Source organism: Temnothorax longispinosus, chromosome 10, assembly GCF_030848805.1.
Source record: "Temnothorax longispinosus isolate EJ_2023e chromosome 10, Tlon_JGU_v1, whole genome shotgun sequence".
Lineage (NCBI taxonomy): Eukaryota > Metazoa > Arthropoda > Insecta > Hymenoptera > Formicidae > Temnothorax > Temnothorax longispinosus.
This window is the reverse complement of record NC_092367.1, coordinates 16,814,318-16,828,426: the sequence shown is the minus strand read 5'-3', so window position 1 is coordinate 16,828,426 and position 14,109 is coordinate 16,814,318. Positions and strand designations below refer to the sequence as shown.

General features: G+C 45.2%; 2 protein-coding genes across 18 annotated transcripts in view; one reads left to right on the top strand and one right to left on the bottom strand.

Moving 5' to 3' along the window:
- The window catches only part of Tmod (tropomodulin), a 46,382-nt gene extending 40,329 nt beyond the window's left edge, over nt 1-6,053 (top strand). For all 13 annotated transcript variants that reach the window (XM_071790252.1, XM_071790255.1, XM_071790256.1 and 10 more), the window contains one exon: nt 3,923-6,053. In XM_071790252.1, the coding sequence (XP_071646353.1) occupies nt 3,923-3,984 (62 nt within the window). In that variant the 3' untranslated portion in view covers nt 3,985-6,053. The remainder of the gene's footprint in view (nt 1-3,922) is intronic.
- A 322-nt stretch (nt 6,054-6,375) lies between these two features.
- The window catches only part of Fas1 (fasciclin 1), a 231,060-nt gene continuing 223,326 nt past the window's right edge, over nt 6,376-14,109 (bottom strand). For all 5 annotated transcript variants that reach the window (XM_071790226.1, XM_071790228.1, XM_071790227.1 and 2 more), the window contains one exon: nt 6,376-13,299. In XM_071790226.1, the coding sequence (XP_071646327.1) occupies nt 13,109-13,299 (191 nt within the window). In that variant the 3' untranslated portion in view covers nt 6,376-13,108. The remainder of the gene's footprint in view (nt 13,300-14,109) is intronic.

Sequence of the window (14,109 nt, the reverse complement as noted above, 5' to 3'; positions counted from 1 at the left end):
AGTGAACTAATTTGTTGCGATTAAACGAAAGAAAAACACCCCCCGATGATCGGACAGTGTGGTACCGTACAGCGAGAGATACGCGAGAATACATAAGAAATACATTGAAAATATTATTCGCGAAATAAAAAATATTTAGCGTGAAAATTAAAAACGCTCGGCTTAATATTGTTATTAAAATCCATAGCGAAGGATTACAGAATTTTTCAATTTAAATCGTTGTGTCGCAGGACGTTGGTTGTTCATTTTTCTTTCGGGAAGATACCGAATTTTCCGGAGCACAGTTTCAAAAACATTTGACCCCTAAAAAAATACATATATATACGTGTGTATCGGCATTACGAAACGCAGAGAAACGCGGGAAACAAGAGAATCGACCAAAAGAGTTGGTTGTACGCAACTCTGCCGGAAAAATAATGGAAGCTTCAATTACCGAGTAGATTGCCTAGAATTTCTATCGCCGGCCGCTATTCTTCCATTTCACCCTTTCTTTCTTTCCGCCCCCTTTGTTTTTTTTTTGTTTTTTTTTTCCCCCGTTATTTTAGTATCTGTCTGTCAATTTTACAAAACAAACTAGCGCGCGATTCGTCATACACGCGCCCCGAGCGAATTGCGGATTTTTCGATACGCATTCATCCAAACGCATGAATTCGCACCTACGCCATAAGCGTGTATACTGAAACCAAATACTTTTTCATTCTTCCCGTCAGGATCTGTGTATCACGCGGTTTAATTAGTGCTTGGAAATTTCAGTCTCTCGTTTATCGTATTCGGATGCGTTGGTCAATAACGTGATACAGGATGTTCCAAACGTACGTATCTCAGAATACAAATCGTGATTATACGTCTCTCTATTCGGCTATATAGTTAGTTGTGTAACATATTTCCACAATTAAATTCAAGTCAATTTTTGGAATGTTTCCGGAACGAATCTTTTCTTAGGGAAGATTTCCACGTGCAACGACAATAGCTGTTAAAAATTACCGATGGAATTGCACGGCGATGCGTCGAGTTCGTAGAATTCCCATCACGAGACGGAAACGCGACTTCTATCTCGAGGCTTTCGTCGGCTTTACTTATCTCGGGTACATCCCGCGAGTGGATTTCTTCAGGAACGAAAGCTCGCCGAAATCGCAGCCGCGCGCGCGCGTGCAACTGCAGTGGTAATGATAAAGCGGATTCAGTCGCGAGTTCGGAAGTGCAGGGAGAGACACGAAGACAAGGAGCGAGCGCGGGAGAGAAAAGCCTCGTTTTACGGTGCATTAAATTCTGACGAAGTGGCTCGTCCTATATACCGGCGTGAGAGAAGGAGAGGACGATTCGAATTATCCTGGAACAGATAAACAGACCGCCGACGAAGTAGGGGCGGAGGAAACATTAGGGGAGGAGGGGAAATAGGAAAGGGTAAACAAGACGGAGCGACATTTCTAAGGAGGTCGCAGCGATGTTTCGCGTCCGAGTGGAGGGCACGAGAAGAGAGTGGGACGGGCAAGAGAAACAGTAAGAAAGTATGATGGAAGTACTTTAGGATTTTCGAGGAGGGAAGATGAAATCTAGGGACGCGTCATTCGAGCGTGAAAACCTCGATGGCGGCTGTCCCGGGAGTTTCGCGAGGGAGTGTCCTCCGTGTTCACCTTTTTACGCGTCCCATAAAGAAGCTGTCATTGCCGGGGTCGCCTGTTCTTTTTTTTCCCCGCCAATAGTTTAACCGCTCGTGACGGTATCCCTCGTTCGATCGCGATTGCCGGGATTTATTTGTCGCAATTATTAAGCGATCTTTCGTCCGAGTCGCTTCCTTCCTCCAACGAAGAGAAAAACATGCAGTTTTGCGTAATTTTCCGAAGTTGTAACCTCCTTATCATTTATGCAAAAGTCAGACGCGCAACTGTTTAGAAAAGACAGTGTCAAAGAAGATAGATTTTTCAAAAATCGAATTCGTGTCTTCCCTGAAAAATTCGGCGTATTGAAAGTCGACGGGTCCGACGGCTAAACTGATTAGCGCTAACGTATTACAGGCGCTTATAACGTGGGGCTACGCGCGCCCGGCGAGACGCTACAGTAATAACGAATTACGCGAGCGATGTTCGTCCCTGTGCTTTCATCGCGCGGCGGAACTCCCGTTACAAGCCTCCGAGTCCGTATCCTCGCGCGCACGTACGCGCCGCGATAATTAATTCCCCATTAAACGCGGAGCGCGGTTGCACGGTAACTTAACACGCGCGCACCGTCGTGTACCGTCGCCGCCCGGCAAAAGCCGCCTGATGCTGGGTTATTAACGAGCCGGCGCGGCGTCGTGGACCGTATCTCGCCGTGAGTCACGTATCCGCCGCGCGATCTCTTATCGCTGCTCCGATAACGAATAACGCGCTCGAGGCCGGGACCGTCTCCCGTATCGCCGGTCACGTATCGCGTTATCTGTCACAAGTCACGCGCGTTGTTTTGTCACGGCTCGCGCGCCGAGCACGAGCTAAAAGCTCCGGACGAATCGACGAAACGATGAACTCACCGAGAGAAACGGCAAATGGATGTAGCGCGCGCGTACGCAGCCCTGCAATTTCAGATCTCCGAACTTTCCTTAGGCGCGAATCGTTTATCTCCGTATGGCAGACGCAGCCGTTTCCCTAATCGGCAAAAAAAATTACGGAACACGCCGCGCCAATAAATCTGATTTCTATCGAAGGTACCGCCCGCGCCGCCGCGCGACTTTGTTCGCGAGGCGGTGGAGATTTATCGGGCGCGGCGCACCTGTTTTTATCGGCACACACGGTCTTGAATAAAAATATCGCTATAAATACCAAGTTGCGACGAGGACGCGTAAGATCCCGCTGGCGAGTGTACAGCGACGATGGAGAAAAGATCGCCGCTGCGAAGAATCGCCTCGAAGACTCGAAATCGCATCACTAAAACGATCGAGCAGCTAATAAACGCCCATATCACGTTGGCATAATTGCGCTTTTGCATTTGAATTGCAAAAGTGATCAACGTTACGCGAATGAACGATTTCCGTCTTTCCGTCGCGCGGCTTTGAAATTAACGTCGGCGGGGAAATACGTTGCCTTCACGGGCGTCAGCCACGAGATCGCTGATCACGCGTATATGTCGAGGCGCGACGTGCTATACGTCTTCGTGCGAATTAATGCGGCTAGCTCCCATGTATATAAATTTCTGACGCGTAAAGTGTTTTGTCGCCGTGATAACGGCTCGACGTAGTACGCGCGTTAATTACTTTTGCTTTACGACCTTGCGGCGCGAGACGGGCGAGGGAGAAAAAAAAGGGAAATCCGGGAAAAGTGGCGGCGTCGCGAATTACTCCCGTCTGAAGGATCATCGTGATGCAGATTGCCCGTGTCGCTTTACGTTTACTTTTTTCGAGAGCTTTAACAGCTACTGCCACGACGCTTCGCGACGTTTCAACACGCCTGCAGGTATTTACGTTGCGCCTTGGGACATCCTGTACAATTCTCGTCAAATATCGCGAGAGATCCTTTTTATATACTGTTAAACGCATTTATGTCGGAAATTGAGCTTCGCTTTTCGAGCACCGACATTGCGAGAAAGAAAAATTATTTAACCGAAGACAAAGAAATGCGACACTTGAAATAACCGTCGAAGTCGGATAAAATTATCTCGTCGTACGGTACACGTCTGTCCGATCATCTCTCGACGATCCGCGCGCTCCGAGAATCCGCGAATCCAAAGAGCTCGATCGATGACTTTGGAATTTAGATCGCGCGCCGCCTTCGGAAATCATTGATCCAAGCGTCCGCGGAGATGCGAGGATTCCGAGGTCGCGCGAACTCGTCGAGCTCCACTCGTCTCGAAGTCTCCCAAGCCGATCCTTGGGAAATCCTCACGTCGATCATCAAGCCCCTGGAACCACCTCCCACCGTAATGGCTCCCTCGAGCATGTTTCTTTCGGCAGATCGCCTGCGCCGCATGGGAAGAGCTTCCCGTAACTACACCATCGGCTGGGCCATGCACTGATGATGATCGCCACGACGATGGCGACGACGACTAGACGACGACGACGACGAAGATGACGACGACGATGATACGCCATGATAAAGCGCGCGCGTTCAAGCGCACCGCGCCGTAAAACGGCCTCCACGCGCGTACTCACACACGCATACACGCATATACGTCATTACACAACGCAGCGTCGAATCTTTGTACTCGTGGAACGCGCGAGATCCTCCGGATCCGTTCTAAAATCGCATTATTAAATCGAAGAATTGAAAATGATTCGAATATGAATACGCGGAGGAAAAGTCGGAAGCTTCGCGTGACAAATTGTATGTGGATGTCTCTCGTTTTTTGTTGTTCTAAATAAATATATAAATAAATATATATATACATACATTTATATAAATATATATTCCTGCATCACATACAGAGCTATATACCGCGCGAAAGGATACTCCAATGACGCGTCATGATGTAATAAATTTAGGCCGTCGAATGAACGTATTGATAATGTTAATTGATAAATATATATATATATACACGTTGCGACGTATATATAATTGTTAAGTCGTCGAGGATAAGTTTCACGGAGGGAATGATAAGGGAAGCAAACGTGAGAGGAGCCGAAGGGACAACCTTTTTGATATGATATACATGCCGTTCGCTTTAAACGGCCACTTTAACCGGATTATTTAAATATTTATACATGGAAAGGAGGAGTTCTTTAATTAATTCGACCAAACTTTCGACCGAGTGTGACTGAGCGATCGGGATGCGAACTGTTTTGTGTTCTTCATCTCCTTTCTTTTTTTTCTGTTTGATCGCTGCAACCTGATAGACCGATTCGTAATTTCTTACGCGACAGAATAAGCGAATAGCTATGTCCAAATGATTTTAATGCGTTTGTTGTGGCTGAGGTGAGTATCGGAAAATTTATAAATGTAAAGATTAGACGACAGAATTCTTCGGAAAAGAATCAAGATAATCGAATGTAAAATAACAAGGCTCGATTCTGTTAGCTTTAATTTAAAGTTTCTATATTCTTTAATCATCTTCATATTGTTTCTTTTAAATGTTGTATTCGTCACAAGTAGCAAATGCTTTAAAATCGATTATTTAATTGCAAATGCACAAATTTCATTAGACAATAAATAAAGAACGATACCACCAACCCGATCGTTCCGCTCGGCACGCAATGTCACTGTAATATTCGCTAAGGTACTAACTCGTCGTTTAAATTAATAATTATTTTAGCATATACATGTATACAATCAATCTGTACATATTGTCTTCAATGTCGTTTCTAATCGATCGATGTGACCTACGTGTTGTAACGAGAGAGAATGGATTTATATATTATAAAGAGAGAGATAGAGAGAGTGGCATAATTGTCTCTGTGTGCATGCGGGTGCGAATGAGAGGGAGAGAAAGGGGCGGGAATACGTGGATGAAGATAATTATGCGGAGAAGCCTTACTGATGTAAATCACCGCTGATTGTCACCCCGTCGTACGTACACGCTGTACCTATTCGGAATAACTGAGATCCACGAAGACACGCGCAGATCAAAAGTACTGTTGCGCCGTTGAACAGAATTGTAGAAAAAAGATTTTATACTCTCTCACGCTACGAGGATATGAGATCTGAACTGTCGCGATTATACTCAGATTATAATTTTAATAACCCGAACTCTCTTCGCACTTTCGAAACGCGTGGCGACTTTTTAGCTCCATCGATTCCAAGAATCTTCGAGTTCTCCCGATTCGACTCGGAGATTCTTTCGTGTTCTCTACATTTTTCCGTAAAACGTGCAAAGTTCTTCTTGGTAAGCGTAGGTGAATATCGTGGTGGTGACAAGGGAGCAGAAAAAAAAAGATATCGATAACTCGAAAGAATAATGTAATTTGGTTTGCTCGCGGCCTTCCGGCGATCTTTTTATTGTAAACGTGTTATTCGCATATGTCACACGCGTCACAATTACGCACACGTACAACACACACGAAACCCAAATGCACGCGCACGATCAAAGCCTTGCTGCTAGCCTTAACTTGTAACACACGAGGTTTAAAAATAAATTGCTGAAAAAACGTATTACGCCTGTGTTTCTCACCTAAATCCCTAAAATCCACAATGCAATGAAACCAAAATCCGCGTAAAATACGAAATTATAATTTCCAGCCTTTAATATTTACGCGAACGCTTGGGGAACGACCATCGTACCGCATATCGTTCTGCATATCGAGCTTCGATTGATAGACAGTCTCCGTATTGCTGCGCAAAATTGTGCGAAACGACGTAAACGAAAGAATAACAGGACTTACCTCTCGCGCGTGTCGGTGCATTCCGTCGAATTTATCTTCTATCCCGGATCATCGTGGATCGGTCATCTGTTCAATAAACGCCTCCCGAGATCTGTGTCTTGTAGGTATTCTTTATTCTTTGTAAAATCATACAGCGAAAGCGATCGGATCTATACAGTGTAGTGAAGCGAGATACAAGTGAAGTGTGAACGTTCGCCGGACGAACGACGGCCGAGTCGGATTTTTGAGAAGTTGTCCCCCGTCTCGAGCAATCTTTATCTCGAGGGGGCGATACCGTTCTGAAGCAAGAAAGAAAATTTATAACTCTATTCGTTACACGACAATCAATACGTCGGAAGCAGGTGTTTGAAGCCTTAAAGATATCGAATCGTTTAATCGTTCGAATATCCTTTCATAATTCTGCTTGATCCTTAAATCAATGATTATTTTTCTTTCTCGGACTCTCTCATCCCCGAACAGAAAAAGGGTTGACACGCCGCCGATTCGCCCGCAAACTCGAAGGTACATACGCTCTCCTCGACTTTTCCCTTTGCAAATTTGACTGGCCCGAACAGCGCAAGGTTCATCCGTAATAAATCGTTCGCTAAAAGCGGGGACAGGCGCGCGTGACTTAGAAACTTATAAACTAATTCTGACGAAATACAAGTAACGCAAACGTACGTATTACACCTAACATCCTAATAGAAACTAGAAATCCTCTCGTGATTAATTTATCCAAAATATATGTTACCTAAAGTTACCGTCGGGCTCGGTGACGGCGGTGAGACGATGGCGTGTGGGCAATCAAATGTCCAGGCGATGACAATTCACGATTCGTGTGTGATGAAACAAATGCCTTTTATACAAATAGCTCTGTGGTACATAAAATTTGATTTCCCCTACTACAGTATAAGGTATATATAATATACATATATTTATATCATATACTTTTGTAATAGCTAATAAATAATAATTCTTAATAGAGTTCGTCAGTTAATTTTTTTGTGAAACCCGCCTATCCGGCGCTTAAAATACGAAATCGCTTACACTTTATATTTATATTTATATATTTATATTTATATATATACGCTCTTCGCACTCGGAATTTTAAAAACCACGATCTCTCCCCTTGCGACCTCTCGTCTTCTCTTATGTCACTTTACGTACTCTATACTCTTACATATTAATGATTTACCGTAATGGTATGTGGCGTGCTTAAGTTACTGGTTGCACTTACCGGTATCACCTGCCGCGCCAGCCGGGGCGGGAGAGAAAGGGGTTGTCGCGCTTCCCCCCCGGCGGCCGTAACTTTAAAAAGCTTAAAAACCCCGTACTCTTAGGCTAACGCGAACGTTAACGTCGCGCGTCGCGGCGCCAACGCGCCGCGTTTCAACGAGCCTGCTCTAAAAAGCGCGCTGCCGTCCTCGGCTACGCGCGTAAATGCAATCAGTAGCGTATCCTTGCGTCCATGAAACCGCCGGGTGCCTCGGAATCCTCCAAGGCCGGCAGCCGCGAATCCTGAGGGAGCCTCGGCGCCTTCCCTCGCTTCGGACTTCGGGGGTAATCGAGAGCCACGAGCTCCGGAAGCGAGCTCGGCAACCCGCAGGAACCGCTTCCGTAAGCCTCGGGGAGCCTAGGAACTCCGGATCGTCGAGTCCTTAGATATAATCGGATACGAGGGCGAAACATGTTTACAACACGCGGCCCGAAATGATCGTGCGACGACGAGGACAGAGGGACCGTCCGCCTTCGTGAGAGACTCCTAAATGCGCGCGAGTGTGTATGTGTGAGAGAAACGTGTGTTGCATGTGTGTGTACAGGAAAACGCGTGAACGCTAAACGTCGATGCTGGGGCGTTCGCGATCGCCAGTGTTCTATTCTCGCGGAATAGAACAGCGAAGGAGTAATAATAGGGGATTAAAAAAAAAAACGACAGCAGGGACTGTGATCGATGCCGCAATTAACGTCACGTTCGTCGGCGATGGCGTGTCAATGGTTTTTCTCAAAACTATTAGTTGCCGTCAACGGGACGTTTCTATGGGGTTGGAATGTGTGAGTACCCTGGGGATTTTGATCTTAAATAAACGTCGCCGAATACCTGATGCAGACCTCACTGACGTCGAAATTATCTCTTTTACGTTACGTTTATATTTCAATCGTCGCGCACTATTTGAGATCTAGGAGAGCAAGTCGATTATCTTCGTCAAGATCCTTGAGTCATTCAGATATCCGGCAAACGATCCACGCAATTGTCTATCTACGAGGATCACGGCTCTGGTCCTATTCGTAATCCTACAGTTAATGACTACTCGTAAGGATAGTTAAACTTAGCTGTATTTGTTCGCCGTATTGGAAACGGAAATCATAAATGCACTCTCTCGTAATCTTTTCTGTCTTCTTTTTTTTTTTTATGGGAAGTCGACCACTGTCCGCGAAATCCAGAGACGAGGAGAAGTAATTCAGATTTTACGCTTTGAAAATATTAATCCAAGATCTGTGAATGCAGAAGTTTTGCATGGTATGCGGATTGTAAACGTTATTCTCGAATGTAATAATGTTCGTCCGTGAAAACGCGATTTGTCCGACTCGTCGTGGACGGCGGTCGATTTTTCCGCTCAACAATTTACGGCCCTTTCGCAACGTTTAGTAACAACACCGGCGCGGCGTGTGCGTGCATCTTTTTCCCGTACGACGTTCTTCCTTGCTCTACCGAGCGTGAAGATTTTTTAAGTCTCGCGTGGCAGTCCGTTTGATCTCGTCTCCCGCGTACCGACTCGAACATCCCTCCCTTCGACTTATGGCAGCCCCGAACCCAGCTCAATCACCGTCGGCTGCGTGGCTGCCGAACAAGCTGAACATTAAGACACATCTACACGGAGAAATAGAGTTTCGCTATTTTTTTTCCTTTTTTTTCTTGGTTCATCTAACGAGCAAACAGTGTTAATTAGAGTTTATGTATATTTTATATAGGTAATAATTGTAATAATAATAATAATTCGTAATATCAATTCATCCCAACAACAAGTTTAAGTTATCATCTGATAGTATTTTGTTTCTCTTTTTCTATCTCTCTCTCTCTCTCTCATTCTCTTTCTCCCTTCTTCTTATCTCTCTTCCCATCCTTTCCCTCGACTCGTTCTTCTTCTCGACCGAGAGATACTTTCTTCCTCATTAATATATATCTCTGTTTATTATATATATCTTTATTTATTTGTTTTATATATATGTATAGACTGATATCAACACGTATAACATCGACGTTTTTTTTTCTTGTTAAATCAAGTTTCCGCGGAGAAGGTTGCGGCTGCTCCGATTACGCGCCTGCTAACTACAATCTTTCTTTCTCTTTTTTTTTTTTTAATACGTGACTAACGCAAACAAATTGCCGGATCGTGTTGCGAAACTTAACGACGATCCGATCAGTCAATTGTCTTTCATCTTAGGTTTTTTTCGGCGTTTTATCAGTTGAATGTGAACCATTTTGCGCTTCTCGCTGCACTTACCCTCCCGACTCGTCCACAAGGAGAACGCGAAATTTCGAGGTTTTATTCCCTCCCTCGAGCTTCGAACGTGTTCCGTGTACACCCGGGTATTCGTTTCCCTTCTTTACTTCAACCCGTTCGCGCTACAAGCAAGCGTAGCGCGCGTCTGCAGCAGAATTTCATTCGCGAGAGAATGTGAAATCGATTATTCCTTAGCGAAGGCGGGGCTAATTGAAAAGCTCCGTTTATCCTTTAATATTCATTATCATTTAATATTCAATTCGTCGGTAGATAAACTTGCGCGCGAGAATGCTCGCTAAGGGATTCGTTCGATTGATCGACGAATAAAGTTCTGCTTCTCTTTTCCGCGTTTCTCAGATTGTTTCCAAGATATGCGGATATTTTGAAAATTTTTTAACAATCTACACGAGTTGCAATTGCGCGTCACGGTGAAAACGGTATATATATAGGAAATATATATTTGCACGTATCAAAGATCAATATTGTGTCACGTCCGTTGAAAGAGCGCTCGGAAAAGCGCTCTCCGCCCATTCTTTCTTCGACGAAACGAGAACTTCAGCTAGAGATTCTGACCAGCGAAAGAGTTAATTCCCCGTCTTTCGATTCGGGTCTTCATTTGATTTTCGTTTCTAAGCCTATTCCGGTTTTCCCCTTTTAGCCGCGTTCTCCGAACTTGCCTTCCGAGATAGGCCCTTGTTATTGCTCGCACGCATACAGCTAAGATCTTAACGGTATAAGTTCGCTACTCGACGGGCAAGGTGTGCGTGTATAGGTATATGCGTGTGCCTGTACGTGTGTCTTGTAATAATGCGATGAGCGAGTGGGTGTGGAGAGAAAAGAAAGTTTCACCGGGATGTGTAGTTATTACGATAGAGAGAATGATAGCGCGTGCTGTGCACCGAGAGTAGATATGGTCACGGAATGTCTTTCCGTTCCCGTAAAAAAAATAGGCGAATCAAAGGAGATTAATGGAAACCCTTTCTGCGGACGAATTTCTCTGACGTCGGGAATTAATTCAGCGAGATCTCTCCCGCTGGGTTCCCCCTGGGTTAATTTAATTCTTTAACAAGTATTAAGATACGTCGTGCAGCAAACCCCCTTTCTTTCCCCTATATACCTCTATACTTCCCTCCACAGAATGAATTCCCGTCAGTCCCTTCTGAAAAATTACCGTATCCTAGATAACGCGAGAAAATTAAGGGGCTGTTCTGCTTTCTGTTACAAATTTACAAAACTGATAGAAGCTAAGAGTTGCCAAACATCTTCTTTTTCTCCCCTTGCGCATACGTGATTCAAGATACTTTAATTCTTCGCGCTTCTGTATTCGTGTAACAGCTTTAACGCACCTATTTTTTTGTCAGGAATCGCCGGTTTGGAGATAGAGCGAATCTCTCTCTCTCTCTCTCTCCTCTTTTTTTCCATCTGTTAATAATTATCGTACAAAAACTCGTTCGCAAGCTAGTCTGCAAGCCCGCGTGCATGGCAGTATTCTCGGTAAGTAGACAGCGTAAATACGATATGATACATAGCGGGGTATCGTTCGGGGCCGTCCTTGAGCGGCCGCGACGGCCGTTAACCCTTCCGCGGCGACGACAGGCTCGAGAACGCGGTGACTTGAAGGGAACGACGTTACCTGAACGTTCGGATTGAATAGGGAAGAGGAGGGAGAGGGGATTAAACATTCACCCCGTTCGCGCGCTCGCACCCCGTACGCTGCATCGCCATACCGAGGTGACGTTGACGTGTTTTAACGCGTCTGTCTATGTCAGTGTTCGATCCGATCTCGCTGTAAGGCTGCCACAATTTGGTATGACAACGCTAACCGATGGCGATGACTATAATCGACCGATTCGAAGAGCCGGAAACTTGGAGGTCTGGTCGGTCTCTATCAGGAGTCTTGTTTAAAAAGCCGAAGAACCGAAAATTCACGCATCTAGATATGTGGATTTATATATCTAGATACTAGGAATTTAAGGATCCACGGACGTCCTGAGATTCAACAGAAATCCGACTGTCCTGCTCTCCGAGTGAATCCAAGAATCCAGAAAAGAGATACACGAATCCTGAAATCGGTGAATTTCTATGGAAAGATTCGGGATGGATCTTTTAATTCCGGAAATGCTTACTTATTTAATTATTCAGAGTAATCGATATCGCGTTTCGGCTTTATTACTGTTTTTAATTGAAAAGGATGATCAGCATTACGTCCTTAGTTTTATTACCGTCGTCGCTTTGGAGGGAAAGGATTTCGGACTTTACGTTTACGATTATGTGTCGTATAAAATCGTAGGATTCAACAAGAAAGTCGTGAAGACTCGCTCTAACGATAAGCGTTATGCGGAACGTCTTGATGCGTTATTAAGTTCTTATTAGTTCTATACAGAACGACGCGTGAGATATGCAATTAAATCGCATAATTAACGATCGATCGATCATCTGGTTAACGAAATTGTAAAATCACAAATTTTTCACACGGCTCGCGAAGACGCGAAATCAAACAATTTTTGCCAATACGATTGACGGTTAAAGCGCGATTTCACTTGCATATTCGCGTCGCTCGCTGACAGTCGCATGATCTCTCAGGATGCAATTTTCGTCGTTGCCCTTGTACACGAAGTAGGTTCCTCGAAATCTCTACCTCTCCCTGCCTCTCTCCACGCCCCACCAAAACTCTCGATAAATTTATTTAGATTACTTGGTACGAGATTAACCATTTATTTGGTACGATTAACGCGATTTCTAACCCGTAAAATTGTCCCGCTATTTCCACAGACGATTACTCAATAAATAATAGGCTATCCTGGCGTTCTGAGGCCGTGCGGTCGTGAGTGCTCGGTCGTCCTCCCGTCGTTCCCTCGGTGAAGAGCTCCCTTGCGTTCCTCCGTACGATCGCCGATGTAAACCGATCGGACACTTTTTTCCCTGCCCCTCCCCCCTATCCCCCCCCGTTTCACGTCTGCAGCTCGGCGATCCCGTTAGAACCACCGCACGTGAATGAGAATCCTTGGATCTCTCCGGATCCCGCGAATCCTCGTTGATCCTCGAATTGTTTAAATCCTATAAGGATCTCTGATCTCTGATCTCGCGGATTCTCGGTCACCACCCGGATCTTTGGATTTTCCCTACCCTCCCCTCGTTCTTTCTATTTCCCGCGCATAGTAAATGTCCTTTCGGAGGGTTTCGATCGAACGGGGACGATCGACCGTGCCTACCCGCCGTGCCTTCCCGCGTTGCGTCGTCGTCGTCGCCGCCGCTCGAGGACGATCGGAGACGGGACCCCAAGGAGAAATTCCTATAGACGCATCTGCCGCAGATGCGAGACGATGCGACGCGATGAGGGTTTTTACAGGTGCCACTTGGCTATCAGGATCATGATTAGGTGGGGCGCGAGGGTGGCCAGTGACGCGCCGCCCGTCACCCGGACGTCGCTGTCCTTGAGGAACACGGCGCTGATCACGTGGATGATGCCGTTGGTGCACTCGACGTCCGGACGGACTACGCGGATCCTCTTGCCCTCCCACTCCAGTGTGTAGCCTGGAAAGAGAAAGACTTGATGATGATCTTTGGACGTGGACCGTGGGTGAGAAACCGTGTGATGCGTAAATGAAGCGGCACTGCGAATACAAGAATGCAAAGCTCTCTCTCTTTCTCTCTCGGCGATCGGCCAAATCTCGAAAAATTCGATGATGAGAGAATGTCTAGAGATCCTAAAATAAAACGTCGTGAGATGCTAAAAAGAAAAGTCGGTGGATTATTAACCCGGGAACGGACGCCTGATTTTTACATTCCGATTAAAAATCATTGTTATATTAATTACATATCGCATATTTTTGATTGTTCTATAATTTATTAGTATTTGAGGGCAATATATATATTTACTCAGCATTTTCTGAGAAAAAAGTAAAGAACTAAAAAAATATTTAAAAATGAAAGAAGCACATTAAAATTACTGTGACATGAGCTTCGTTTTTCCAATACTGGGGTGTAAAAATCACCTGAGGCGCCCATTCCCGGGTTAAAAATGAAATGGAAAATTAAAGAATCGATTTTCTAACAACGTTCCACGTGAACTAAATTCAGCGACCAGCGACAGTATCTAATGAGAGACACAAACGGCGTTCTTAAAATCGCAAATAAAGTTTCCATTTTGCATATTATCGTTACTGTATATCAGCGAGTGCAGAAGTAATACTTTTTTATTGGCTCTTCCAACACCACTTTCCACGCTCTTCGCCTCGTTTAACGAAGGAGGGGAGGGGGTCTACCGAACTCAATCTTTTTCTCGCCTGTGATCTTTCTCGGGCACCTCCGCAGGATTGTAAAAGCGGTTAGAGCGGCATTCGC